Source organism: Salmo salar, chromosome ssa20, assembly GCF_905237065.1.
Source record: "Salmo salar chromosome ssa20, Ssal_v3.1, whole genome shotgun sequence".
In the NCBI taxonomy this organism is placed as follows: Eukaryota; Metazoa; Chordata; class Actinopteri; order Salmoniformes; family Salmonidae; genus Salmo; species Salmo salar.
This window is the reverse complement of record NC_059461.1, coordinates 33974822-33999053: the sequence shown is the minus strand read 5'-3', so window position 1 is coordinate 33999053 and position 24232 is coordinate 33974822. Positions and strand designations below refer to the sequence as shown.

At 42.6% G+C, this 24232-nt stretch overlaps 1 protein-coding gene across 19 annotated transcripts in view; it reads right to left on the bottom strand.

Annotated features, from left to right (window-relative positions):
• Positions 1-256: 256 nt before the first annotated feature.
• LOC106580487 (armadillo repeat protein deleted in velo-cardio-facial syndrome homolog) overlaps positions 257-24232 on the bottom strand; it is a 373356-nt gene continuing 349380 nt past the window's right edge. For 11 of the 19 annotated variants that reach the window (XM_045703240.1, XM_045703244.1, XM_045703241.1 and 8 more), the window contains 9 exons: positions 15628-15755; positions 9891-10041; positions 9028-9220; positions 7659-7770; positions 7380-7530; positions 6677-6730; positions 6029-6123; positions 4701-4813; positions 257-3172 (listed from right to left, as the gene is read on the bottom strand). In XM_045703240.1, the coding sequence (XP_045559196.1) occupies positions 4712-4813; positions 6029-6123; positions 6677-6730; positions 7380-7530; positions 7659-7770; positions 9028-9220; positions 9891-10041; positions 15628-15755 (986 nt within the window). In that variant the 3' untranslated portion in view covers positions 257-3172; positions 4701-4711. The remainder of the gene's footprint in view (positions 3173-4700; positions 4814-6028; positions 6124-6676; positions 6731-7379; positions 7531-7658; positions 7771-9027; positions 9221-9890; positions 10042-15627; positions 15756-24232) is intronic. The other 8 variants (XM_014161608.2, XM_045703255.1, XM_045703245.1 and 5 more) reach the window with 7 other exon arrangements.

The following is a 24232-nucleotide window of genomic DNA, read 5'->3' as shown; positions in this document are numbered from 1 at the left end:
TACATTTACGTGATTTGTTTAATCACGTAATAATAATTACTGAGAATTGATTTCAGTCTTCAGTTTAATGATGCCAAAGACACGACAGTAGCATGAGTCTCTTTTAACCATATGACAATGTGACATTAGTGACAACTTCTACAATATATTATTTATTGGGAATGGATTTTGGCTTAAGGTAAAATTCATGAAGCTGTATAGATCCTTGGTCTTCTTGGAATGGAATATCAACAACACAAAATTCACAGCCAACATGTTCTTTCCAGGCATGGTTTATTGAAAACACACCAAATTGATACTCTACAAATCAGTATTTTTTACGTTATTTGAACAAGCGTAATACTTGCCTCTGGGTATTAGTAAAATCAACATAATACATTCTGTCACTGTGGCATCGCTCTGATAGCTACGAAAGCATTAATGTACTCTTCTATGAACTCAAACCATGTTTTATGTCTCTATCTTTTAAAAGTTTATAATACAATGTAATACAAAGCAAAAACCCACCAACAGTCTAGTCTACACTGAGGACAGAGTGAGTGAATGTGTAAGTGTCTAAAATGAAGGGGAAGGGGAGAGATATACTGTAGGGAGGGAGGCTGACACAGTTGAGAAAAGGAGAGGTATAAGGGGATGAGGAGGAAGGAGGAACGGCAGGAGGGATAAAGAGTTATATAAAACACAATGATATCTTTATGTACCATGGAAAATGTTAAGGCACATGATAGTTACAAACACATTTGCTACTGAGTAGTACAGTTACTTTATTTTGAAGAGTTTGAATCAGTGATATCTACACAGGTAGGTCTTGCTCATTTGATTCAATTTCTGCCCCATTTTCTTGCATTTCTTTCACAGCACAGTTAGCACAGTCCACAAACAAGCCCATGGACTCATTTCATATGTATATAAATACAACACAAGATTCTCTGGTTGTGTACTACAAAATGCAGTCAGGAATAGACAGTCAAAGATGAACAATCCAATGAAAAGCACACAGTTTTGAGGACGTACGTCGACATGGAGGACGTTAACGTGGGGCTATTATTACAATGCTTTTCTCTGAAATTAAATGTTTATTAATACATGTACTTTACATTTTTATTTGATCACATAAGTCTTTGTAAACACTGTGTAAAATATGCAAGCTTTATAAAGTCACATCACAAAGAAATTCGGCATTCAACGCAGGCACATGCCATTTGCCTATAGCTGACGCATGAGTTAAGCTGTCCATTAGTGGAGGGTCCCCTCACTAGTCCCAGAATTGGGAGAGAGAGAATGGGTTCATATTGGAGAGTCCACTTGGAGATGGAGATAAAACAATCACAAAACCACTACTAAACCTTTAACCGCGTGTAGTTCAGCCTTTCTTCTCGGCTCTTTTTAAAAGACAATGACGTAATCATCTGCACTACTACATTTCAACTGCCCCTAGAGAGGGCCCAAAAAATATCATTATCAAACAGATGTTGTATACTTCATACGTGATGCAAATTCTGCCTTGAACCACATGAAAACTGCTCTCCTCTCCGGATATAAATGACTAATATCCAATCACACCACAAAAACTGGCACTTAAAAATAATATAATATGAACATTTGTACATTTTTTCATGCTTGTTTCAAATAGTTCTTTAAAGATGCATTAGTGAAATCAAAGCATGTTTTCAGGTTCTCAGCGACTTCATATAAATTGCAGTGTGAAATGTGAAGGGAATTGTAACACTTCTGTCTAACATCTTTCTGTCTATCCCTGCTGCTGCATCCACCCACCCATCCATCCCTCTTTTCTCTCAGTCGTATCTCTTGAGTGATCCCTGCTGAACCATCCACTCCCTCCCTCTATTAATCTCCTTGAAAGATTTGGAGACCAGGTCATCAGTTCAACTCGCCTTTAAAAAGAAAGCTGAATAACAGCTGTTCTTTTTTTGTTTTGTTTTCTCTTGACAGTACAAAATATAAATATGTGATCAGCATGACGACAGATTTGACACTTAAATGATGTGGTTATTTCTGTTTACAAACATGATCTTTTATCCAATGAATGTGCTTCCCAAACAACCTGTTAAGAGTAGACAACTAAGACGTCTTTGTTTTCTCTGTTCTCTTTTTGTTTTTCTTTGACCCTAATATACATTTATAAAACCAACAAAAATATAAAATGCTTTTAGATTCTACCCTTTGACACCAGGGGCATGTACTTTCCATTCCTTCATTAACACAATCCATTTATAAACAAAATGTCTTATATCCTCTTCAACTTTAATACATATCAATGACAAACTGCAACCAACCAAGCAATTCATATATCGTCGGCAAACGCATATCTCTAGTCTGTGTCGATACTGAAAATATATTTTCATTTTGTTTCGCTCAACAGCTATAAGTAACCCAACCAAATGCACGTCATTTCACTTCCTTAACTCCAATCAACACTTGCAGGTATACAGTTCCTTTAAGTGCCCTTCAAGCATCAAGTCCTTCAAACCACCCCAACCTTCATCTACCACACCAGTCCACACTTCTTCAATCCGGAAAACCCAAACAAAAAGAAAGACCAACAAAATAAAAAAATAACAATTATATTACAAACAAAAACGATTTACTGTGCCTCGACGAAAGACAAACCAACAAAAACAAAACCTAAACAAAAGGCTAAATTGTAACATAGAAAAAAAAAATAGAAAAAAAAAATACTATTAGAAGCAAAATGTCTCCTTTCCAACACACTTCCTTTCCTCCCAACAGACATCACCTTCTCTCCCCCTGCTTCACACCACCAGCCATCCTTACATTGCCATAGAGATAGAACTCTAGAATACTTGTATCTCTATGACAATAACTGCTTCCACTCTTCCATCCTGACACCATGCAGTGCTGCTCCAGTCAGAGTCCTTGCTGTTAGGGTACCCTACGTCTGTCCATCCAGTGGGGAATGTAGATATGACAAGTAGTCGTTTTTAGATTTTCTTTTCTTTCTTTTTTTATACATCATTTCATTTGCTGATTCAAAAGCATGAAACATTGGTTGTTGGATGATGGTTTCTTTTTTCTTTCTTTTACAAAGTCTATCTGCTGACGAGTCAACATCAAAATGAGTTCCATGTGTTATGGCAGTGATGATATGGGAGATCCTCTAGTTTAGGTGTTACGCTGTCGTTATTTAAGCCTAGAACACAGAAGAACAGGGAGGGGGGGACAAGGTGGTTATGTCAAGAGCTGAAAACCTATAAGAGAGCAGGCTTGTGTACCAAAAGGCACCCTATTCCCTATATAGTGCACTTATTTTTACCAGAGCCAAGTGGGCACTGGTCAATAATAGTACACTTCAAAGTGAATAGGGTGCCATTGGACGCAGGCCTGGTGTTTAAAGCAGTTGAATAATCAAGCTTTTAAAGTAAGTCAGAGAGCACAATGACCAAATTATATTACATAATCACAATACAAAAATCACTATATTCATACATGCTTGACAGATGTCAAATCCAATGTAACAGACAGCGAGAGAGATGCTTTGATGATATGTTTGAATGGCAGCTGCTGCATAAAGCCAGCTTGATTAACACTCAAATGAAGCAGGCCTTTCGTATGATTACGCTATCTTACCTGATTGACTCAATGTCCATTCTTTGGTATGATTACTCTGTCCATTCTAAGCATGTTATTGTTAGAGTAGATCTGTTATTTCGTTCATTAGCTTTGACTAGACCTTAATGTGGTGATCACAACCTGTTTTCACCGTTATTATATAAACGCAATTGTTTTCAGTACTTCATTCTGTACGGATGATCATTGTCATATTTCAGTTTGCGTTTCAGAGCACCACATGAGGAGTCAATCAAAGCAGTATGGCTGATCCCTTACCTAGGACAATAAGAGTCATGGGGAAGCAATGAGAGAATAAAGAGACTTACAGCAAGGAAGAAAGATAGCCCTTCACCTCTATAGAGCTGTTGATGATCAGCCACCTACCTCAGCTTCTCACCCAGAGCAGATACACTCAGTGATTAGTGATGGAACAGGAGCAAAGAGATGAGCAAGTGATGAGAGGATCCCCAATAGTGAGCTCTCGTGATGCTAACCCAGAGCAGCTAGCCTATCCTAGCCTACCACAGACTGTGTAGCCATAACTGAGAAAGAGGAGCTGGTGTGTGTGTTCATCCAGGCATCCATTATTTATCTGGAGGAGCTCTCTGTCCCAGGGAAGGGTGTGTTGATTACTGCTGATAGGGAGATGATACACCATGTTCTTCCCACAGCTTTTCATTACAGCTACACTGGGAGGAATTGTGTGTGTGTGTGTGTGTGTGTGTGTGTGTGTGTGTGTGTGTGTGTGTGTGTGTGTGTGTGTGTGTATGTATTCCATCTAAAGTCTAGAGTTAATCCCTTTCATAATTTAGAACAAACATCATTTCATCTGGAATAGTCAAGGGAGTCTGTCTGTTTTGCAACAGGTGGGTTTTATTTAGGCAGGTGCTCCACAACTGTGAAAATGATGACATTTCATCCAGCTTTTCTCAAGTTTGGTGTCATAAGCCAACTACTCTGGGTCAAGCAGGTCCAAGCACAGATAAAAAACAAACAGAAGTGACGTGTGTGAGGGTTAAAACAGAAACAGTGTGGTGGTGGTGGTGGAGCTAACAAAGAAAGGAGACTAACAATCCAGAAAGTGGAAAACTAACATTTGTAAGACCTACCATGCATGCATTTAGACCCAGGAGTCAACAGGCTGAGGTTTAACGTCACAAGCATCCACCAGTTTGACTGCAGGCCTGTTACTCCTGACATAGTGTTTCCTATTTGTGTCATTCTGCAGCAACGGGAGAAGGGGTTAACAGCAAAACAAAGAGGTCGATAAATATCATCCATAGAGAGGAGTGGAAAGCCAGGGTTAGTTCCTTAGCATAAAGGACGATGTTTTTTGAGTCTGAAAAAGTGATTAAAAACAACAAACCAACCGACACATGCAAACAAACAAAAACAGAGTGGGACAGAGCAGTTCAAACAGCAGAGTTGCATTTTGGTTCCAGGCTTCTGGAGGTCTAGAAAGTTGGGTTGAGCAGTTGTTACTGTGCTGAAGTAAATTCAAAACATGAGAGGGACAGGGTCTGTAAACATGAGAGGAGATATCTGCCAACTCCAGTCCTGTCTGATGGCTAATTTGCTTCTGGAGGTTTTGAAGCATACTGTTTCTTGACAAGCATTTGCGTCTTCAAGCTGCAACGTGTCTGCATAGCTGCCATTCTACACATGGTAAGCAGAGAAGGTCAGCAAAACACCTATTTTCCCATTCTATCTCTTGATACTATCATGATGTCTGATTCTGAACTCATGGTAACTCTTCATTAACCAAGAGGACTTCTGTGTTCGTATGCTTGACCTATCAAACCACCTTCAGTCCTTACGCCACGCTGACCGATCAGAGCGTGAGAATATAATCCTGTGATGGGAAACACAGGACTGGACTGGACATCACCCTGGTTCAACAGTGAATAAATCATCCTCAATCTCTCTCTCTCTCCCTCTCATTCACTCTGAGTTTTCTCTAGCGATGGGCACTGAGCCACTTACTATGCAGGCTTGTGTGTGTGAGTGAGAGTGTGAACCAGGCCTTGGTTCTCGCTCTATGAGGAGAAGTGGAGATGGAGGGGCAGGAGTCTTTTAATCAGTCCCAGATTAATTACTTTCACAATCACAAAGCTTACACTCAATTATCTGCTGCTTAGCTGTCAGATCTGCTGTCTGCAGTCAGTAAATTGGACTACCAGATGAGTGGCACCCGGCTCGACAGACAACAACATTAACTGCTGCTGCAAAAACGAAAATCCAGATTCCTCTTCAAGAAATCAAAAGGCCATGGCATTGACAAATGGACAAGGGCACTGGAAGAGATGGATTCAGGCTACCTTCACAGAAACGGAGTATCATGACTTGTGTGTTTTAATAGCCTGATCCCTTAGTCACCTATAGCATAGCTGTAACTGAGCGGTGTGAGCTGTTACGGGTCGGTCCAGACCAGACGTACCTTCAATGGCTCCCGTTCTGTCAGGTCCACTGACCCGTCTCCACTACTCTTGTACTTGCAGTCTTTGTCTCTCTGGTCGATGGTGGAGTAGCCATCTAATGAGGAGAGAAAGGATCACAGAAATATAGCACTCTTAAATACATTGATGGAAACTACAGACGTATAAGCTGCATGCAGCCTTCCAGGAGTGGAGCTGTGCATATCTGATGTGGAGGAAGAACTCATTAGTAAGAGAGGAAACAAGACAATTGTTTTTACATTTTCATTGAAAAGAGGAGCACTGAGGAGGACATTAAAGTTTGCCAGGTTTTGAACACAGTCATTAGAGAATTGCCCACACCTCCTGTTGCTCCTGTGTCTGAATTAATGGCCATCCTTATACCAACATCTTGTTAAGAGAGGGGTCTTGCATACAGCATCATAAGTAAAACATTGTCCACTGTTAGAGCATCACAACAATATATTTGTTCATTCCCAATATTGCTTGTCCCAAAATAGTTGTCCTACAAACTTGTTCTTAAATTTCCATGTTGGCAATGGTGTTGTTAGGGTTCTAGAACTGTGAGTAGTTCCTACAGACAAGAACATTCCATCTGAGACTACTAGTGCTCCTCGTCGGTGATTGAGGTCATGCAAACTCGGTCTTACCTGGACCAAGCTCGTCCATAGGTATCATATCACCACTTCCATTTTTCTTGGTGCCTGAAAAGCATTTATATGCCATTTTTTTATCATGAGCACCACACACACAACTTGTTTTAATCACGAGCCAATGCTGCTTTCAGGCCAATGGTCCTCAGTCACTGTCTGCTGGTACACTTTAGCAGTAATGCAGGCAGGCTGAGAATGGGTGTGAATGACAACTACACTTTATGTGTATGCATGGTTGCAAAAAAAGTCACATGACCAGAAACAAGATAAGTACTGTCATGCTCTCGACTCCTCTGTCAATGAGATGTTTCGTGTTTTAGGCTGCTTCCGTACCTCCCTCTATGCATATATCCTAATATACATGCTTGGATTTGCGTTCAAGAACACACTATTGGATTAGATAAATCTACCCATGATGCATCATTCTCCCGACCACACCATCCCAAAAAGAACCTACTTACACATAAAGATCACCAAACACTGCAGCACAACAATGAGGGCGAAAGGTTTCAAGCACAGCCCTCCAACAGTAGGTAAATGGATATGAGTGAGAACACACAAAGCAAAGCGCAGATGGATAGAACAATCCCCCTAAACACTTGTTCTAATCAAGGCTTCTGATACAAACAGACACACAGTAACAGCAGCACAGTTTGCTCCATTGATATAGAGCAGTTATTAATATCTATGGTTTCCTCACTCAGTTCACCACAGTAGGCCAGGCCCGGAGGATCCCCAGTCTCGCCTGCCATCACAGACTGACCTTGGTTCTTCTCCATCAGGGGCAGAGTGGTGTCGTCATAGCCTGGCTTGCCATTCTTGGCTGCTTTAGGGGCACCGGTCGCTGTAGGCTGAGGGGGGAGAGTAGAGACATATGAGTGTACTAATTGTATGTGTGTGCATGTGTGTGTGTAAATACTTGTACATGTATATGTATGAATGCGTGCGTGTTTGTGTGTTCTACTACACAGCCGTATACCTGGAAGTGGCTCTTGTTCCATCCTTCCTTGGTCAGGGCGTTCCTCAGGTCCTTGTAACTCCACACCGTTTGCAGCACGTGGGAGGCGGCCTTGTCCTCACGTGGTGATTGGCTGAGGAAGGTAGACAGGAAGAGAATCAGAGTCGCTATTCACAAAGCATCTCAGATTGGGAGTGCTGATCTAGGATCAGGTCCCCATGTGCATTCATTATAATTGAAAAGGCAAAACTGATCATAGATCAGCACTCCTACTCTGAGACTCTTTGTGAATACAGGCCCAGAATATTGGGCCCAACCACTGCCAGCAGCTAGTGGAGGCTGGAGCCAAATGCAATCAATCTCACATTCAAAGCCATCTATTCCCACTGGTTGCCCCAGGTGCTTGCTTTTAATTCATACTCCAATGGCCGCACACATTTATTTTCATTGAATTCATTAGCTACTCCTTAGCCCTTCTGTTAATTACATGGGAGGGTTCTTCATTACTTCAAAGTAATTCTCATGGGTGCAGAGAAAACACATTTATTTGGTATTAAATAAAGTATGGGTATCAAATCCCCACTGGAAACTAATCTTAAATTATCAATAGGTTGTAGAAGGAGACAGCTATCATTGCTCGCTGACTTGATCAAGTAGATCAGATAATTCAATGGGATATGAGGAAAGTGAAATATAGTAGAAACTGGGAAATCATTAAAACAGCTCCTGAATTCCTATTCATAGTACTTAGTATTCAGGTGAAGTGCACTATAGTTTGTTTCCTGGAAACCAGACACTGCACGGTAAGGGCTTATCTATTCAATCTAAGTAGTGTTCTACAGATCGAAATAATGTGACAAGGAATCCAGCTTATATTACCTTCTATTATTAATTCCCATGCCAGAGAGGACATGAAAAGACAGGGTCGTTACATTGTATAAGGCTAGAAGCAGACACTCCTGGTCCTTGAGAGACTGCAGAATATATATCATGAATATAAATGTGTCACTATGTTATTAATTGAACTCAAGTTCAAAACAATTAAAATGGGTAGGTGATTAGAGGCAGTAAGAGACCTGTCTCATGGGGGAGGAAGACCGGTGGTACATGTAGGCCTACATACGGTATGTATGTGCATACTACACACGTATAGTATAGTTACTATGGAACTGAACTGCTGTTGATTGAGTCATTGATTAGATTGATCAATCAATCATTAAATTCTAAGAAAAACAAACAAATCTATTCGAAACACTAGAACCTGTGAGCGGCCAGACGTTAGCATTGTGCTGTGCTACACTATGCTGAACTAATACGCTGCCTTGTACTGTACAGTGCTGTACTGTTGCTATACTGCACTGTAGCCAGCTGTGCTAGCCAATGGTCATACCTTGTCTTGTTGATGGCCACCAGTTTCTCGATGGCCTGGGCCTGGATGAGGGAGCGTGCGTTCTCGGAGCTGTCCGTCACGATCTCGTGGATGGTGTTGAGAATGGCCACCACCGTGTCTTCCTCCAGGTTCTTGGCTGGCTGCTGCTGACCGCTGGGCAGGTTACTCACCAGGTCCCTCATGGCATAGCTCCCTACAGGGTAGAGGTCAAAGAGCAGTGTCACCGTCAAATGGTAATAGAGGTAAAAGGTGTGTAAACATTCAGGAAAGGGGTTTTTGTTTAGTTTTTATTACATCTTGTTGCGCTACATAGTGTTTTAATAGCATTGTACAAAATGTTTGATATCAACTAATTAAAACTTTGAATTATCGATATTTATTGGAAAGCAGGATCAAGTTCGTGCACTTTCACAACCCTGTAAAGTTCATCATAATTGATTTCATCTGTAACCTAATAAACTGCATGCTTTCCGATCACACATCATATCGCCGCGTGACTCCAAATGTACTTTGCTATGATGGTTATTATATCAATATTTGTAAATAAAGGCATTTCCACCGCCATTTCTCGAATAATTTATTTTACCAACACAAAAAGATCCTACCATGTCGAACATACAAATTGTACAGAAACTTCCTGTTTCCATCACTGGTGTCGTGATTTAAAAAAATATGATATGACTTTACTTGCATAAAAACTGAGGATGGAAACGTGGTTAGTAACAGCTATCTGATCTCACAGCATTCCAAAGTGTTTTACCCCATTGTTGTACTTGTGTGCTGTAAAGAGAGGCCGTGTGTGGTCAAGCCCACAGTTAACACACGGCCTCTCTTTACAGCATACAGTTGGTCAATGGTCGTACCGATCAGGTCTTTGTTGCGGCGGTCGATGGAGAGGTTGCGCAGGGCGATGGCAACGGCTCGGACCACCTTGTCAGAGTCAGAACGCAGCAGCTCCACCAGGATGGGAAGACCCTTCTCCTTCCTCACTGTGGCACGGATATAGTTGGACCACTGGGGACAGAGAGAGGAGGGAACATGGAGGATAAGGATAAAATGTCTGAAGAGAGAATACTACCAGCTAATACATAAACACGCATGTACACACACACACACCCCTACACAAGCACACACGCAAGCCCCTCCCCCACACACAATTATTGTACATTAGCACAGCCAACAGTGGCTATCTAGATTTGACTGTTCAAAAGAATTACACAGCAGGGCTACAGACTGTCATGTGATGCAATTTGTCACTGATTAAACATCAACGAATGCTCCTCTCTTTTTTTTCTGTAACGCAAAACAATACGTTTGACATGAAAGAGCTCCTTTGCGGAACACTGTTACCCCCTGAGATGTAATTAAACTGGTGCAACACCAGAACCCGGCCACTAGGTGGGAGTAGTAAACCTAAAACAGACCGTACCTAGCATAGCATAGTTAACAGCTAGGGAGCAGCAAGGAGAAGGGGATGAATAGAGGATTTAAAGTAAAAAAGCTTGAGATATCCTCATCGGGAATGGGGACACGTTATCTCCATCTCCTTTAAGCAGAGGTTTGATGTGTTAGCATCAGCCCCAAGCCCCAGTGTGGACTGGCATTCTGATCAGCCTCTATATACACAGACATGGAATCACTGGCCACTTTAATAATGGAACACTAGTGACTTTAATAATGTTTACATACTGATTTACACATTTCATATGTATATACTGTATTATATTATACTGTAATTTAGTCAATGCCACTCCAAAATTGCTCGTTCTAATATGTATATATTTCTTAATTCCATTCTTTTACTTTTAGATTTGTGTGTATTGTTGTGATACTACTGCACTGTTAAGAGCTAGGAACACAAGCATTTGCTACAGCCGCAATAACATCTGCTAAATATGTCTATGTGACCAATAGCATTTGATTTGATCTGCTCAAACTACATAAATAAAATAACTACATAAATAAAATAAAATGTTATTGGTCACATACACATGGTTATCAGATGTTAATGCGAGTATAGCGAAATGCTTGTGCTTCTAGTTCCGACAGTGCAGTAATATCTAACAAGTAATCTAACAATTTCCCAATAACTACCTAATACACACAAATCTAAAGGGGTGAATGAGAATATGTACATATAAATATATGGATGAGCGATGGCCGAGCGGCATAGGCAAGGTGCAATAGATGGTATAAAATACAGTATATACATATGATATGAGTAATGTAAGATATGTAAACATTATTAAAGTGGCATTATTTAAAATGGCATTGTTTAAAGTGACTAGTGAACCATTTATTAAAGTGGCCAGTGATTGGGTCTCAATGTAGGCAGCAGCCTCTGAGTTAATGATTGCTGTTTAGCAGTTTGATTGCCTTGAGATAGAAGCTGGGTTTTTTGGAGGGAGAGAGCAATTCTGTCTCTTTATATACAGTGCCTTCAGAAAACATTCATATCCCTTGACTTATTCCACATTTTGTTGTGTTACACAGGTGCACCTTGTGCTGGGGACAATAAAAGGCCACTCCAAAATGTGCAACACAATGCCACAGATGTATCAAGTTTTGAAGGAGCGTGCAATTGGCATGCTGACTGCAGGAATGTCCACCAGAGCTTTTACCAGAGAATTTAAATGCACATTTTTCTACCATAAGCCACCTCCAACATCGTTTTAGAGAATTTGGCAGTATGTCCAACCGGCCTCACAATCGCAGACCATATGTATGGCGACGTGTTTGCGGTTTGCTGATGTCAACGTTGTGAACAGAGTGCCCCATGGTGGCGGTGGGGTTATGGTATGAGCAGGCATAAGCTACGGACAATGAACACGATTGCATTTTATTGTTGGCAATTTGAATGCAGAGATATCGTGACGAGATCCTGAGGCCCACTGTCGTGCCATTCATCCGCCGCAATCATCTCATGTTTCAGCATAAAAATGCACGGACCATGTCGCAAGGATCTGTACACAATTCCTGGAAACTGAAAATGTCCCAGTTCTTCCATGGCCTGCATATTCACCAGACATATCACCCATTAAGCATGTTTGGGATGCTCTGGATTGACATGTACGACAGCGTGTTCCAGTCCCCACCAATATCTGACAACTTCTCACAGCCATTGAAGAGGAGTGGGACAACATTCCACATGCCACAATCAACAGTCTGATCAACTCTATGTGAAGGAGTTCATGATGCAAATGGTGGTCACACCAGATACTGACTGGTTTACCGTTTTTTTTTAAATGTATCTGTGACCAACAGATGCATATCTGCATTTCCAGTCATGTGAAATCCATAGATTAGGGCCTAATGAATTTATTTCAATAGACTAATTTCCTTATATGAACTGTAACTCAGTAAAATCTTAGAAATTGTTGCATTTATATTTTTGTTCAGTATACATAACAGTATTCACACCCCTGAGTCAATACATGTTAGAATCCCCTTTGGCAGCGATTACAGCTGTGTGTCTTTCTGGGTAAGTCTCTAAGAGCTTCGCACACCTGGAGTGTACAATATTTGCATATTATTATTTTTTAAATTCTTCAAGCTCTGTGAAGTTGGTTGTTGATCATTGCTAAACAGCCATTTTCAAGTTGCCATAGATTTTCAAGCCAATTTAAGTCAAAACTGTAACTAGGCAACTCAGGAACACCCATTGTCGTTTTGGTAATCAACTCCAGTGTATATTTGACCTTGTGTTTTAGGTTATTGTCCTGCTGAAAGGTGAATTTGTCTCCCAGTGGAAAAGCAGACTGAAACAGGTTTTCCTCTAGGATTTTGCCAGTGTTTAGCTCTACTCCGTTTCTTTTTATGCCCCAAAAAACTCCCTAGTCCTTGCCGATGACAAGCAAACCCATAACATGATGCAGCCACCAACATGCTTGAAAATATGAAGAGTGTGTCACGTCCTGACTAGTAAAAGGGGTTATTTGTTATAGTAGTTTGGTCAGGGCGTGGCAGGGGTGTTTGTTTTGTGTGTTTTGGGGTTTTGATGTATGTTTTATATTTTATATTTCTATGTGGTGCCTCCAAAGCCCGCATGACGCACCAGGCCTCCAGTGCGTCAGCCCAGTCCAGTACGTCCTGTTCCTGCTCCTCGCACTATCCCTGAGGTGCGTGTCTCCAGTCTGGTACCTCCAGTACCAGCCCCACACACTAGGCCCCCAGTGCGTCAGCCCAGTCCAGTTCGTCCTGCTCCTGCTCCTCGCACTAGCCCTGTGGTGCGTGAAAATAGTCTGGCGCCTCCAAAGCCAGCCCCACGCATCAGGCCTTCAGTGCGCAGTCCCCGTCCAGAGCCGCCCGCCAGTCCGGAGCTGCCAGAGCCGCCCGCCAGTCCGGAGCTGCCAGAGCCGCCCGCCAGCCCGGAGCCGCCAGAGCCGCCCGCCTGTCCGGAGCCGCCAGAGCCGCCTGTCCGGCGCAGCCAGAGTCGCCCGCTGCGAGGGTCCCCCATCCGGGGTCGGCGGCGAGGGACCTCGCTCTAGTAGCGCCACCAAAGTGGGGTGAGCCAGTGGTGGAGCGGGGTCTGCGTCCCGCTCCTGAGCCACCTCCGTAAGGGGGAGGATTGGGAAGGGGGGGTGTAGCAGAAGAACCGTCGTTGAACGTGGCCACCCTCCCTTCCCTCCCTTTACTTTGGGGTTATTATTTTGTGAGTTTTTGTTTCATGGTGCATTCGGGGTCGGTACCTTTTGGGGGGGGGGTACTGTCACGTCCTGACCAGTAAAAAGGGTTATTTGTTATAGTAGTTTGGTCAGGGTGTGGCAGGAGGTGTTTGTTTTGTGTGTTTTGGGGTTTTGATGTATGTTCTATATTTTATATTTCTATGTTCATTCTATGTTCCCTATCCTTGTTTTGTATTTCTGTGTTTTGGCCTGGTATGGCTCTCAATCAGGGACAGCTGTACTTTGTTGTCGCTGATTGGGAGCCATACTTAGGTAGCCCTTTTTCCACCTGTCTTTTGTGGGAAGTTGTTTTTGCACTGCTGTGGTTTGCCTGCAAACTGTCTAGCTGTCGTTCATTTTTTTCTTGTTTTGTGTAGTGTTCAATAAAAGTTAAGATGAGCATTCACATACCCGCTGCATTTTGGTCCAATCACTACGACGGCCGTTACAGAGTGGTACTTAGTGATGTGTTGTATTTGCCCCAAACATAATGCTTTGTATTCAGGACATAAAGCTAACTTCTTTGCCACATGTTTTGCAGTATTACTTTAGTGCCTTATTGCAAACAGGATGCATGTTTTGGAATATTTTTTATTCTGTACAGGCTTTTTTCTTTTCACTCTGTCATTTAATGTTTTGTGGAGTAACTACAATGTTGTTGATCCATCCTCAGTTTTCTCCTATCACAGCCATTAAACTCTGTAACTGTTTTAAAGTCACCATTGGCCTCATGGTGAAATCCCTGAGCAGTTTCCTTCCTCTCCGGCAACTGAGTTAGGAAGGACACCTGTATCTTTGTAGTAACCCATCTACCAATTGGTGCCCTTCTTTGCAAGGCATTGGAAAACCTCCCTGGTCTTTGTGGTTGAATCTGTGTTTGAAATTCACTGCTCGACTGAGGGGCCTTACAGATAATTGTATGTGTGGGGGAACAGAGATGAGGTAGTCATTCAGAAATCATGTTAAACACTATTATTGCACACAGAGTCCACGCAACTTATTATGTGACTTGTTAAGGTAATTTTTACTCCTGAACTTACTTAGGCTTGCCATAACAAAAGGGTTGAATACTTATTAACTCAAGACATTTCAGCTTTTTATTTTTTATTAATTAGTCAAATTTGCAAAAACATAATTCCACTTTGACATTATCGGGTATTGTGTGTAGGCCAGTGAAATCTATATTTAATCTATTTTAAATTCAGGCTATAACACAACAAAATGTGTAAAAAGTCAATGTGGTATGAATACTTTCTGAAGGCACTGTATCTAATTATTAAAAATCCCCAGTGCAGAACAGTGATAGAAAACAGTAAAAATGAAAATGGTGACATGGTTTATACATGGTATACATGTACTGTAGGCTACACATGTTTTACATGTTACCACAGGTTATGTGTAAGCGTTTCAGATTTTAACAGCAAGAGATACAAGTTCGATGTTTTCAAATCAATCTAACATCCTGTCTGTTGTGTTGTGTTTTACCACCGCTGTGGATGGAGAGATCTGTGAACGAGTTGAGCTGAGAGGAACAGGAAGGTGTGAGCATGGTGCTGGAGCCTGGTGATGATTAATGCCGTGGCAACGGATATTTTTACAGCATGACACATAAGTGTTAAAAAATGAATCACGATAGCGCTAAAATGACAAAGCTCTCTAGGCCTAACATAGGCCAGTACTGACTAAGAGCATTCCATTCCTGGAGGGAATAACATGATAGGCCTCTGTACTTTACACTAGTGATGGTAATGAGTGTGTAAATGATGGAAAAAACATCACACTCTGATTACTCACTACTGTAACCAAATGGAAGTGTTTTTGTACTGACAGTGCAGAGCTCCATTTGGGATAAATGACTTGTCCAGCCTATTGAGGTTCAGAGACCTTATTCCCCATAATCACATTGTGTGTGTGTGTTTATGTGTGTGAGACTCACGGTCCACTGTCCGGCGCTGAGGTTCTGCAGGGCCCCTGCAGCAGCCTCCAGAGTGTTGTAGTTCTGGCTCTCAGTTAGCAGAGACAGGTACAGCCTTACCACTTCCGGTTGGTACAGCAGCTCAAAACCTAGAGAGAGAGAGACATGGAAGTTAGATATTGAGACAGAGAGAGAGATGTGGAAATTAGGGACAGAGAGAGAGAGAGAGAGAGAGAGAGAGAGAGAGAGAGAGAGAGAGAGAGAGAGAGACATGGAAGTTAGATATTGAGACAGAGAGAGAGATGTGGAAATTAGGGACAGAGAGAGAGAGAGAGAGAGAGAGGAGAGAGAGAGAGAGAGAGAGACATGGAAGTTAGATATTGAGACAGAGAGAGAGATGTGGAAATTAGGGACAGAGAGAGAGAGAGAGAGAGAGAGAGAGAGAGAGAGAGAGAGAGAGAGAGAGACATGGAAGTTAGATACAGAGACAGATAAGTTAAATATGGAGAGAAAAACAGAGAGAGAGAAATAGACATGAAAGTTAGATACGCAGACAGAGAGAGATATAAGTTAGATATGGAGAGAGAGGGAGAGACAGAAGTTAGATACAGAGACACTTTTAGGATAGATACAGAGGGAGACAGAGAGCCAACAGAGACAGATTATTGAACACAATTAAAAGAAACAGAGACATGTAGCTCAGATACAGAGACAGGCAATCAGTCTGTGAAACTGCTCACATAATAAGACTAATAGAAGTCGGCTATCTTCCCACATAATTATGGCAGGCAAGACTATTAGGTGTCTGTCAATTATTATTCTCCCTTTCACACTCTGGTAAATCTCATTAACAGTACGTGATAAACATAACAAACAACTGTGCATAGTCTACCCAAGTTATTGTTATCGCTGGGTAGAAACCATGTGACAACCCTTTAAATGACATAGTCATTATTCCATAACTACAATGGAATAACCAATGGCTCCCAAGTGGTCTAAGGCACTGCATCTCAGTGCAAGAGGCATCACTACAGTCCCTGGTTCGATTCCAGGCTGTATCATATCTGGCCGTGATTTGGAGTCCCATAGGGCGATGCACAACGTTGTCCGGGTTTGGCCGGGGTAGGCTATCATTGTAAATAATCATTTGTTCTTAACTGACTTGCCTAGTTAAATAAAAGTTACATACATTTTTTTTTTTTTTTTTTTAAACAGTATTAGTACTGCTGGTACAACACAGTATTTACTAATACCACTGATAGTTAGTATGGTATAAGTGTGGCCAAAAAGTATTAAAAGCTCAGTCACAGATGAAACAGCCATCAGCCACCCCTAGAAGAAATGGTCTTCTACAGTAACAGAGCCAATAGCCTAATGGCCACTATGTAGCTTTTATCAAAGTACAAATCTCTGCTAATGTGATCAATGACCTCAGTCATAAAACTGTGCCCTGCTTCTACTGAAGGTAGAGGGAGTGAGTCCCCTCCTATGTTGTTGAGGCAAGGTAACGTGGAGTTTTTTGACATGGTCGGGTCCCTTTGACCTCAGATTATAGTTTAGGACTGTGATTACACCGTTTAAGAAGACTTAAACTGTAGAAAACTGTAGAGAGCATATATCATTGGTTGTAATTATGTGAATACTGCAACATATAACCTGATCTTTTCATCATTTAGACTAAATTACACCCAAATAAATAATCTGTTGCCACAGACCAAGTTTCAGATCCGATCTCACAACAATACATCACTCACACTAGATTGATAAATATATTAGTCTTGTGAATGAATCATGATGTAAGTAGATATTGATTTTACATATACAACAAGATCAAGTATCTGAAAGCAAAGTTTCTCTCTGTCCATTTAACACATTGTAGCAGTCAGTCAATGGTTGTCTTGAGCTGTGTGGTAAACTGTGTAATTATATTATCAGCTATGGATGGATCGGGCTGGGCAGGGAGAGGCAGAGAAAGTATCGAACCCCACTCTCCTTTCCACTACCAAGGTTAGCTCAGGCTGTTTGACCTCCCAGGGGAGGTGCACTTCTCAAACTGTAGTACATCCACACTAACAGCCCCTCGCTATGGAAGACAACTTGGTTTGGCTCTATGGACTCAAAACCAAGTACTTCATCATCATCACAATGCATCTGCATTCATATATTCTCAAAAACCTTCTGCAGATTAAAGTCTGCAAGTCTAAAGTGGTGGTTCAGAACAGACTGCCTTTTCTTCACTGTTCTCTGAATAATAGTATCAGTCAGAACACACTGTACGTGTGCGCACACACACACACACACACACACACACACACACACACACACACACACACACACACACACACACACACACACACACACACACACACACACACACACACACACACACACACACACACACCTCAATCATTCACTTCCACTGAGCTTAAATGAAAGAAAATAACCATTGGTTCATTCCATGTTATCCGAGGCGTTCATTTCCAGAGGTATATTTCAAACCCCATATATTAAATGTTAATGATTGATACACTGTGGTGGGAGAGGCATTCCATACATTCTTTGTTGGAAATGAAGAGAACAGTGAAAGTCTTAGTAATACAAAGAGGTAAACAAAAGTACTGCTCGCTTCAATGGATGAGGCCAAGAAACAGACTTGGATATCTGGAAGGGCCTTTTACCATCGCCTTAATGAGGGAGAGAAGAAAAGAAGAAAGTCTAGAGTGAGACAAACGACTCTGAAGCCCAGGAGAGGAGGAGACGAGAGGGAGCAGAGCTGTCTATTTCTGCCAGATCTAGGCTAGACTACATCCAGCTCTGGGCGTGAGCAGACCTCTAACTATCTTCAGGAAATGCACAAACCTTGAATAACCATTTTCACCTAGAATAACCATTTTCACATCTAAATCTGGGCCTCACACCCATAATTTTGGAGAAAGAGTAAATTATGGATGTGGGAATGGCTGGCTTTGGTCCCTTCATCCTGGGGTTGCCAGATCCAGACACTCCACAGAGCTGTTTCCTGTCCGTGCTCCTGTCCTAATCCTTCCACAATATTCCTCCACAACCATGTAAACCAATTGTGGTACATGGAGAGGAGGTTGCCAGTCATAAAGAAAGATGCTTGTTTGTGTTAGGGATTCAGGTTTCCTAAGGAGCTCTGTGAGTCAGAGGGAGTGAGTTCACAGTGTGTGAGTAATCAAAGAGAGGCCAGCTAATGTGTGATTCAAAACAACTGAACTGCCTTTGTCTGGGGCTTAAACAGCATACCACAGCTCGGAAGCAGAACAGTAGAACAGACACAGACAGCGCAGTGCTGTAGAAATACGTCTCCCCATACAACTTGGCTTATTTCAGGCATATTCAGTCAGTCAGTGCAGACTCAGCAAAGTCAAGGCCATTTATCAGACTCAGAGGCTTCACAGCAGAGGCAGAAACTCCCAGTGCCAAGTTCACTTTTAAATCCAGGACAGCGTTTTAATAAGCAAGAACCTGTAAATCTGCAATCCTACATTTCCCCGTTCCCCACTCTCTTGTAATTCCTCAGTCTTGGACTCGTCTCTTCCAGTCCGAGAATTATGAAGTTGCCATTTCGGAGCCAAGGGCTCAGATAAAGTGGCCAAGTACTGTCCCCTCAGAGGCAAATGAAAAAGGAGAGACATTCATGTGGCCTTTAAACTAATTCCTAGAGCTCTCTCTAAGATCTCCGCATGTCCAGTGAATGAAGATCTGTTCCAGAGCTCTGAGCCCATGTCCACAGTAGACATATTATCTCTGTAAGGTTCATTTCTATGGTTTGCAGTCAAACGGCAGTGCACATCATAGGGGTTGATTTAGCACCATAGAGATACTAATATCTTTTTGAGGCTTTTTTATTTGGCTTGCAGTGCATCTTCATGGTTCACCTTCATGTCAGACTAGCTAGTAGGCTATAGGGTGGTGCTGTACTAGCATAGTATGGTCATGACATGTACAGTGTATTAACCACTTTCCAGTCATTAGTGAGCATTGCCTTTGCCTGGCTACCCAAACTCCTTGCTCCTGCTAAACGCTATGCCACAGTACAGCACAATGAGTCTGGATCGGAGTACCTCCCCGAGGATTTCTATAATGGAAATCCATTCTAGACCGTCTGATTGGTCCCAGAAACCGATGGGTTGGGCCAAAGCCAGAACACGCGTGTGTAAAGCGTCATTTTGAAAATTCGTCATTGGCTTTGATACTCTGATTGGTTGAGATGATCCAATCGGTGATGACTTTGTTTTGTACAACAACCATCATTTTGACGTCACCACAAACGATGGCAGTCTCAGACTGAAGTATGCAGCAAACATAGAGCAGCGGAAAAATTCAGTTTGAGTCGTCAGGCAAGCGTTGCCTGCTAGCTGCCTGCCAGGCAGGTTGTTAGTAGGGAATTATAATGAATTATAATGAATGTTGAATAATTAACTGTCGCTGTGGCGTGACCTCTATGTCCCTCTGGTGCTGGTGCTTAGAGCTACACACACACATTGTACCACATGCAGCACGCACCCCTGCATGTACTCCCTATCTCTCTCTCTCTTTTAAGGCCTGGCATATCCTGCATATATTATATACTTCTATATTTAATCTACAGAAAATGTTGACAAACATGGACGCACACACACCCCTCCTATCTACACCCAACACCCAACACACACACACACACACACCCCTCCTATCTACACCCAACACACACCCCTCCTATCTACACCCAACACCCAACACACCCCCCCATCCTATCTACACCCAACACACACACACACCCCTCCTATCTACACCCTACACCCAACACACACACACACCCCTCCTGTCTACACCCAACACACACACACACACCCCTCCTATCTACACCCAACACACACACACACCCCTCCTGTCTACACCCAACACACACACCCCTCGTATCTACACCCAACACACACACACACACCCCTCCTATCTACACCCAACACACACACACACCCCTCCTATCTACACACAGCACCCAACACACACACACACACACACACACACACACACACACACACACACACACACACACACACACACACACACACACACACACACACACACACACACACACACCGCATATTAGCCCTCTTCTGTCAAAAAAACATTGTTTATCAATCAAAACTAAGTGGGGAGCGTATTGTAACCCCAATCCGAGGCAAGCCTCTCCCAAAGCCTCCAAGTCACGTCCTGACCATGGTAAGCTGTTATTTTTCTATGGTAGAGTAGGTCAGGGCGTAACAGGGGGAGTTTTTCTATGTTTTGTATTTCTATGTTCATGTTCTAGTTTTGTATTTCTATGTTGGTTTTGTTTGGGATGATCTCCAATTAGAGGCAGCTGGTCCTCGTTGTCTCTAATTGGAGATCATACTTAAGTATTTTTTTTTTTTCTTCTTCCACCTGGTGTTGTGGGATCTTGTTTTTGTATTGCTCAGTGAAGCCTGCAGAACGTGACGTTCGTTTTCCGTTTCTTGTTTTGCTTTAGTGTTCAAAATAAATATTTATCATGAGCACTCAACACGCTGCACCTTGGTCTACTCCTTACGACGATCGTCACACTCCCGCTTCTATCACATACAATGAGTGTACAAAATATTAAGGACACCTGCTCTTTCCATGACATATACTGACCAAGTGATCCCTTGTTGATGTAAATCCACTTCAATCAGTGTAGATGAAGGGTAGACGACAGGTTAAAGGTCTTTAAAGCCTTGAGAGAATTGAGACATGGATTGTGTATGTGTGCCATTCATAGGGTGAATGAGCAAGACAAAAGATGTAAGTGCCTTTGAACAGGGTATGGTAGTAGGTGCCAGGCACACCGGTTTGAGTGTGTCAATAACTGCAACGCTGCTGGATTTTCACGCTCAACAGTTTCCTGTGTGTATCAAGAATGGTCCACCACCCAAAGGACATCATTGACACAACTGTGGGAAGCATTGGAATCAACATGGCACAGCATCCCTATGGAATGCTTTCGACACCTTGTAGAGTCCATGGCCCGATGAATTGATGCTGTTCTGAGGGCAAAAGGGGTTGCAAGTCAATATTAGGAAGATGTTCCTAATGTTTTGTACACTCAGTGTATACTCTACTCCCTTCATATACATAGGATTACCACTTAAAACCCCATCAGATCGAGTGAGGAACATCTGTAGTTTCCATGAAAACACACTTCAATCAATAACAGCTTGCTATATCACTTCATAAAGTGGATACGTTTTTACAGCAGGTCAAAGTGTAGTTTTTTCCATGTCCTTAAGAGAATGGGAGAGAGGGAGCAGAGAGTCACATTCTCTGCCTATGAAACACTAGCTAAATAAATAACACTGTTTGAACAGGGGAAATCAGAAGTCATTGGATCCCCATTCCAGCTCTGAAACATATGCACATGTTTAACCCCATGAGACCCCTGTGGCTCTGAATGTATGGTTAAGGTTTTCATATCGCTGTCTGTGTCATAGATAATGAACGCTTTCACAGGGGAAGCCACGGAGAGAGCAGCTATCACATCACATTGTTAGGGCTGCTTTGAAAGACAATAGCTGACCCCAGGTGACCCGCAAACCCGTCAGAAAATATCAGGAAGTGTAATTGAAAACAACAACAAAATTGAATGCTAGGAAAGTTGGATAAATGCCTGTTTTCAGTTCAGTCGGTTCAAACAAGTCAGTTCTTAACCCGCTCTCTCTTTCCATCGCTCTTTCCACATCTTTCTCTCTCTCCTTCTCTCCATCTCTATTTTTATTTTCCCTGGCCTTGGTACCAATTCAAACAAAGCACAGCCAGGCCGCTAAGGCCACTTTCAACAACAGCCATCTCACTAGAGAGGCCGGGAGCAAATGTCAAGCCTTTGAATAATGCTTATCCTCTCTCTTTCTCTCTGTGTATTGGCGTCTCTTTGGGTATTGGCTTGGCAAACCAAGGGCACCAAACATTAGCATATCCAAACAACAACAGTTGGTGGCATTTTGTTGGAAGGTGACGTTAAAGGGTCCAGAGGGTAACTGGCGGTCAGCCGATTTTATGGACAGTTAACTACAGTACTCATCCTCTAAGACACGCAACATACCAATCCGGCCCGCAGGTGGTTTGAGTAATAAAAAAAAAAGAAGAAGATATTTTGTGTTTTTATTTCCTAAACAAAAAATGTGGGGGGTGGGTGAACTCAATATACTTTAAAATGACAAATACAAAATCAAAACTGTGTAGAAATAATAATGGACCTACATTTCCACAGTTTCTTGACTGTGTCCAGCTCACTAATCATTTTGACGGTGAGGAAATATAACCAATTTTCAGTGCGGCATCCCGGACCTCGTTGAAGAATGAATGCGGCCCCTGGGGCAAAATGAGTTTGTCACCCTGCTCTAAAGGCATAAAGATACCCCAGAGAGCAAAAAGAGAAGGAAGAGGAGGTGGGTAGAGGTGCATAAACAAACTTCCGGTACCTACTTCCTCTCATCCCTCTGTCTCTCTCCATCATTGCCATTCCACCACTGGGTGTTGGTAGGGTATCAATGGGAAGACACTGTCAAAAGGCTGACAGATACTTGAAAGAGTTTGGCTGGCTTGGCTCAATGTGTGTCCTGGATCACAACTCCGGTGCTGCCATTTTAGGAGAAGACACCAGACATCCTTTCTCCTGTGCAAAATGCATAATTAGGTCCTGCTGTGGCCCCCCAGGATTAGATGTCTTCCAGGTCCTCCAGACCGGAGCTATCGTTAGCAGAGAGACTGTCTGTCACCGGTCTCCCATGGACGCCTCGACGCCGGCCGCCTCAACGGGCCACATTGTTTGCTTGTCACACACTTCAAACCTTTCCTTTTCCAAATCCACAGGACATGTTTCTGTTTTCACCCTCCTCCAGCTGAACAGAAAACAACAGTTCAGTAGTTGTTCACCGCTACCCAACAACAAGTTATAAAGGCTGCTGTTATAGAGGATGTGCCTTCCAGCGACAACCTTTCTGGATCAACAGTTAGAATCCAATGTGCTCTGGCTTTGTTTCCAATGTTCCTAAATCTAATAGTTCCTAATCGTTTCTGGGCCATGGGTTGAGGAGGATGTCTGTTTATATGAAACCTTGGTCACGCATGACAATAATATTCTTCAGCTATGGCCCTTGACCTGACATAATATCAACGTCTCTCTCCAGGAGGCGCTCCGACTGACCACCCGTCATAGGGATGGGTTCATCTGTTTCTCTGAGCCTACCTTCAGCCCATCCACACAGTGGCCAGTTAGCTTAGGGTCCCTACATCCTCTCCAGGGCTCAGAGAGAGACAGACACTGGCCATTAGACTGATATGCGTAACCTCAGGGGAGGTTTGAGAGAGAAAACCGCTAGCCGCTCTACATACGTCAGCATGCGGCCTGGCCTGGCCAGACACACATTTAGATGCATATCTGGACCTGTAGGGGACTGGATGTTGATATGAAGGCTGCAGATAAGGCTCAGATACCAATGCCCATGTGGTCGGAGGCTCAGCACTTCATTTCCTCCCTCTGTCTTTATCTTTCTCCCTGTAAGGGCCCCAGAATGCAGACCGTACCACAGTTTTTTTGACTGGCTGGCTGGTGACCTTGCTGGTT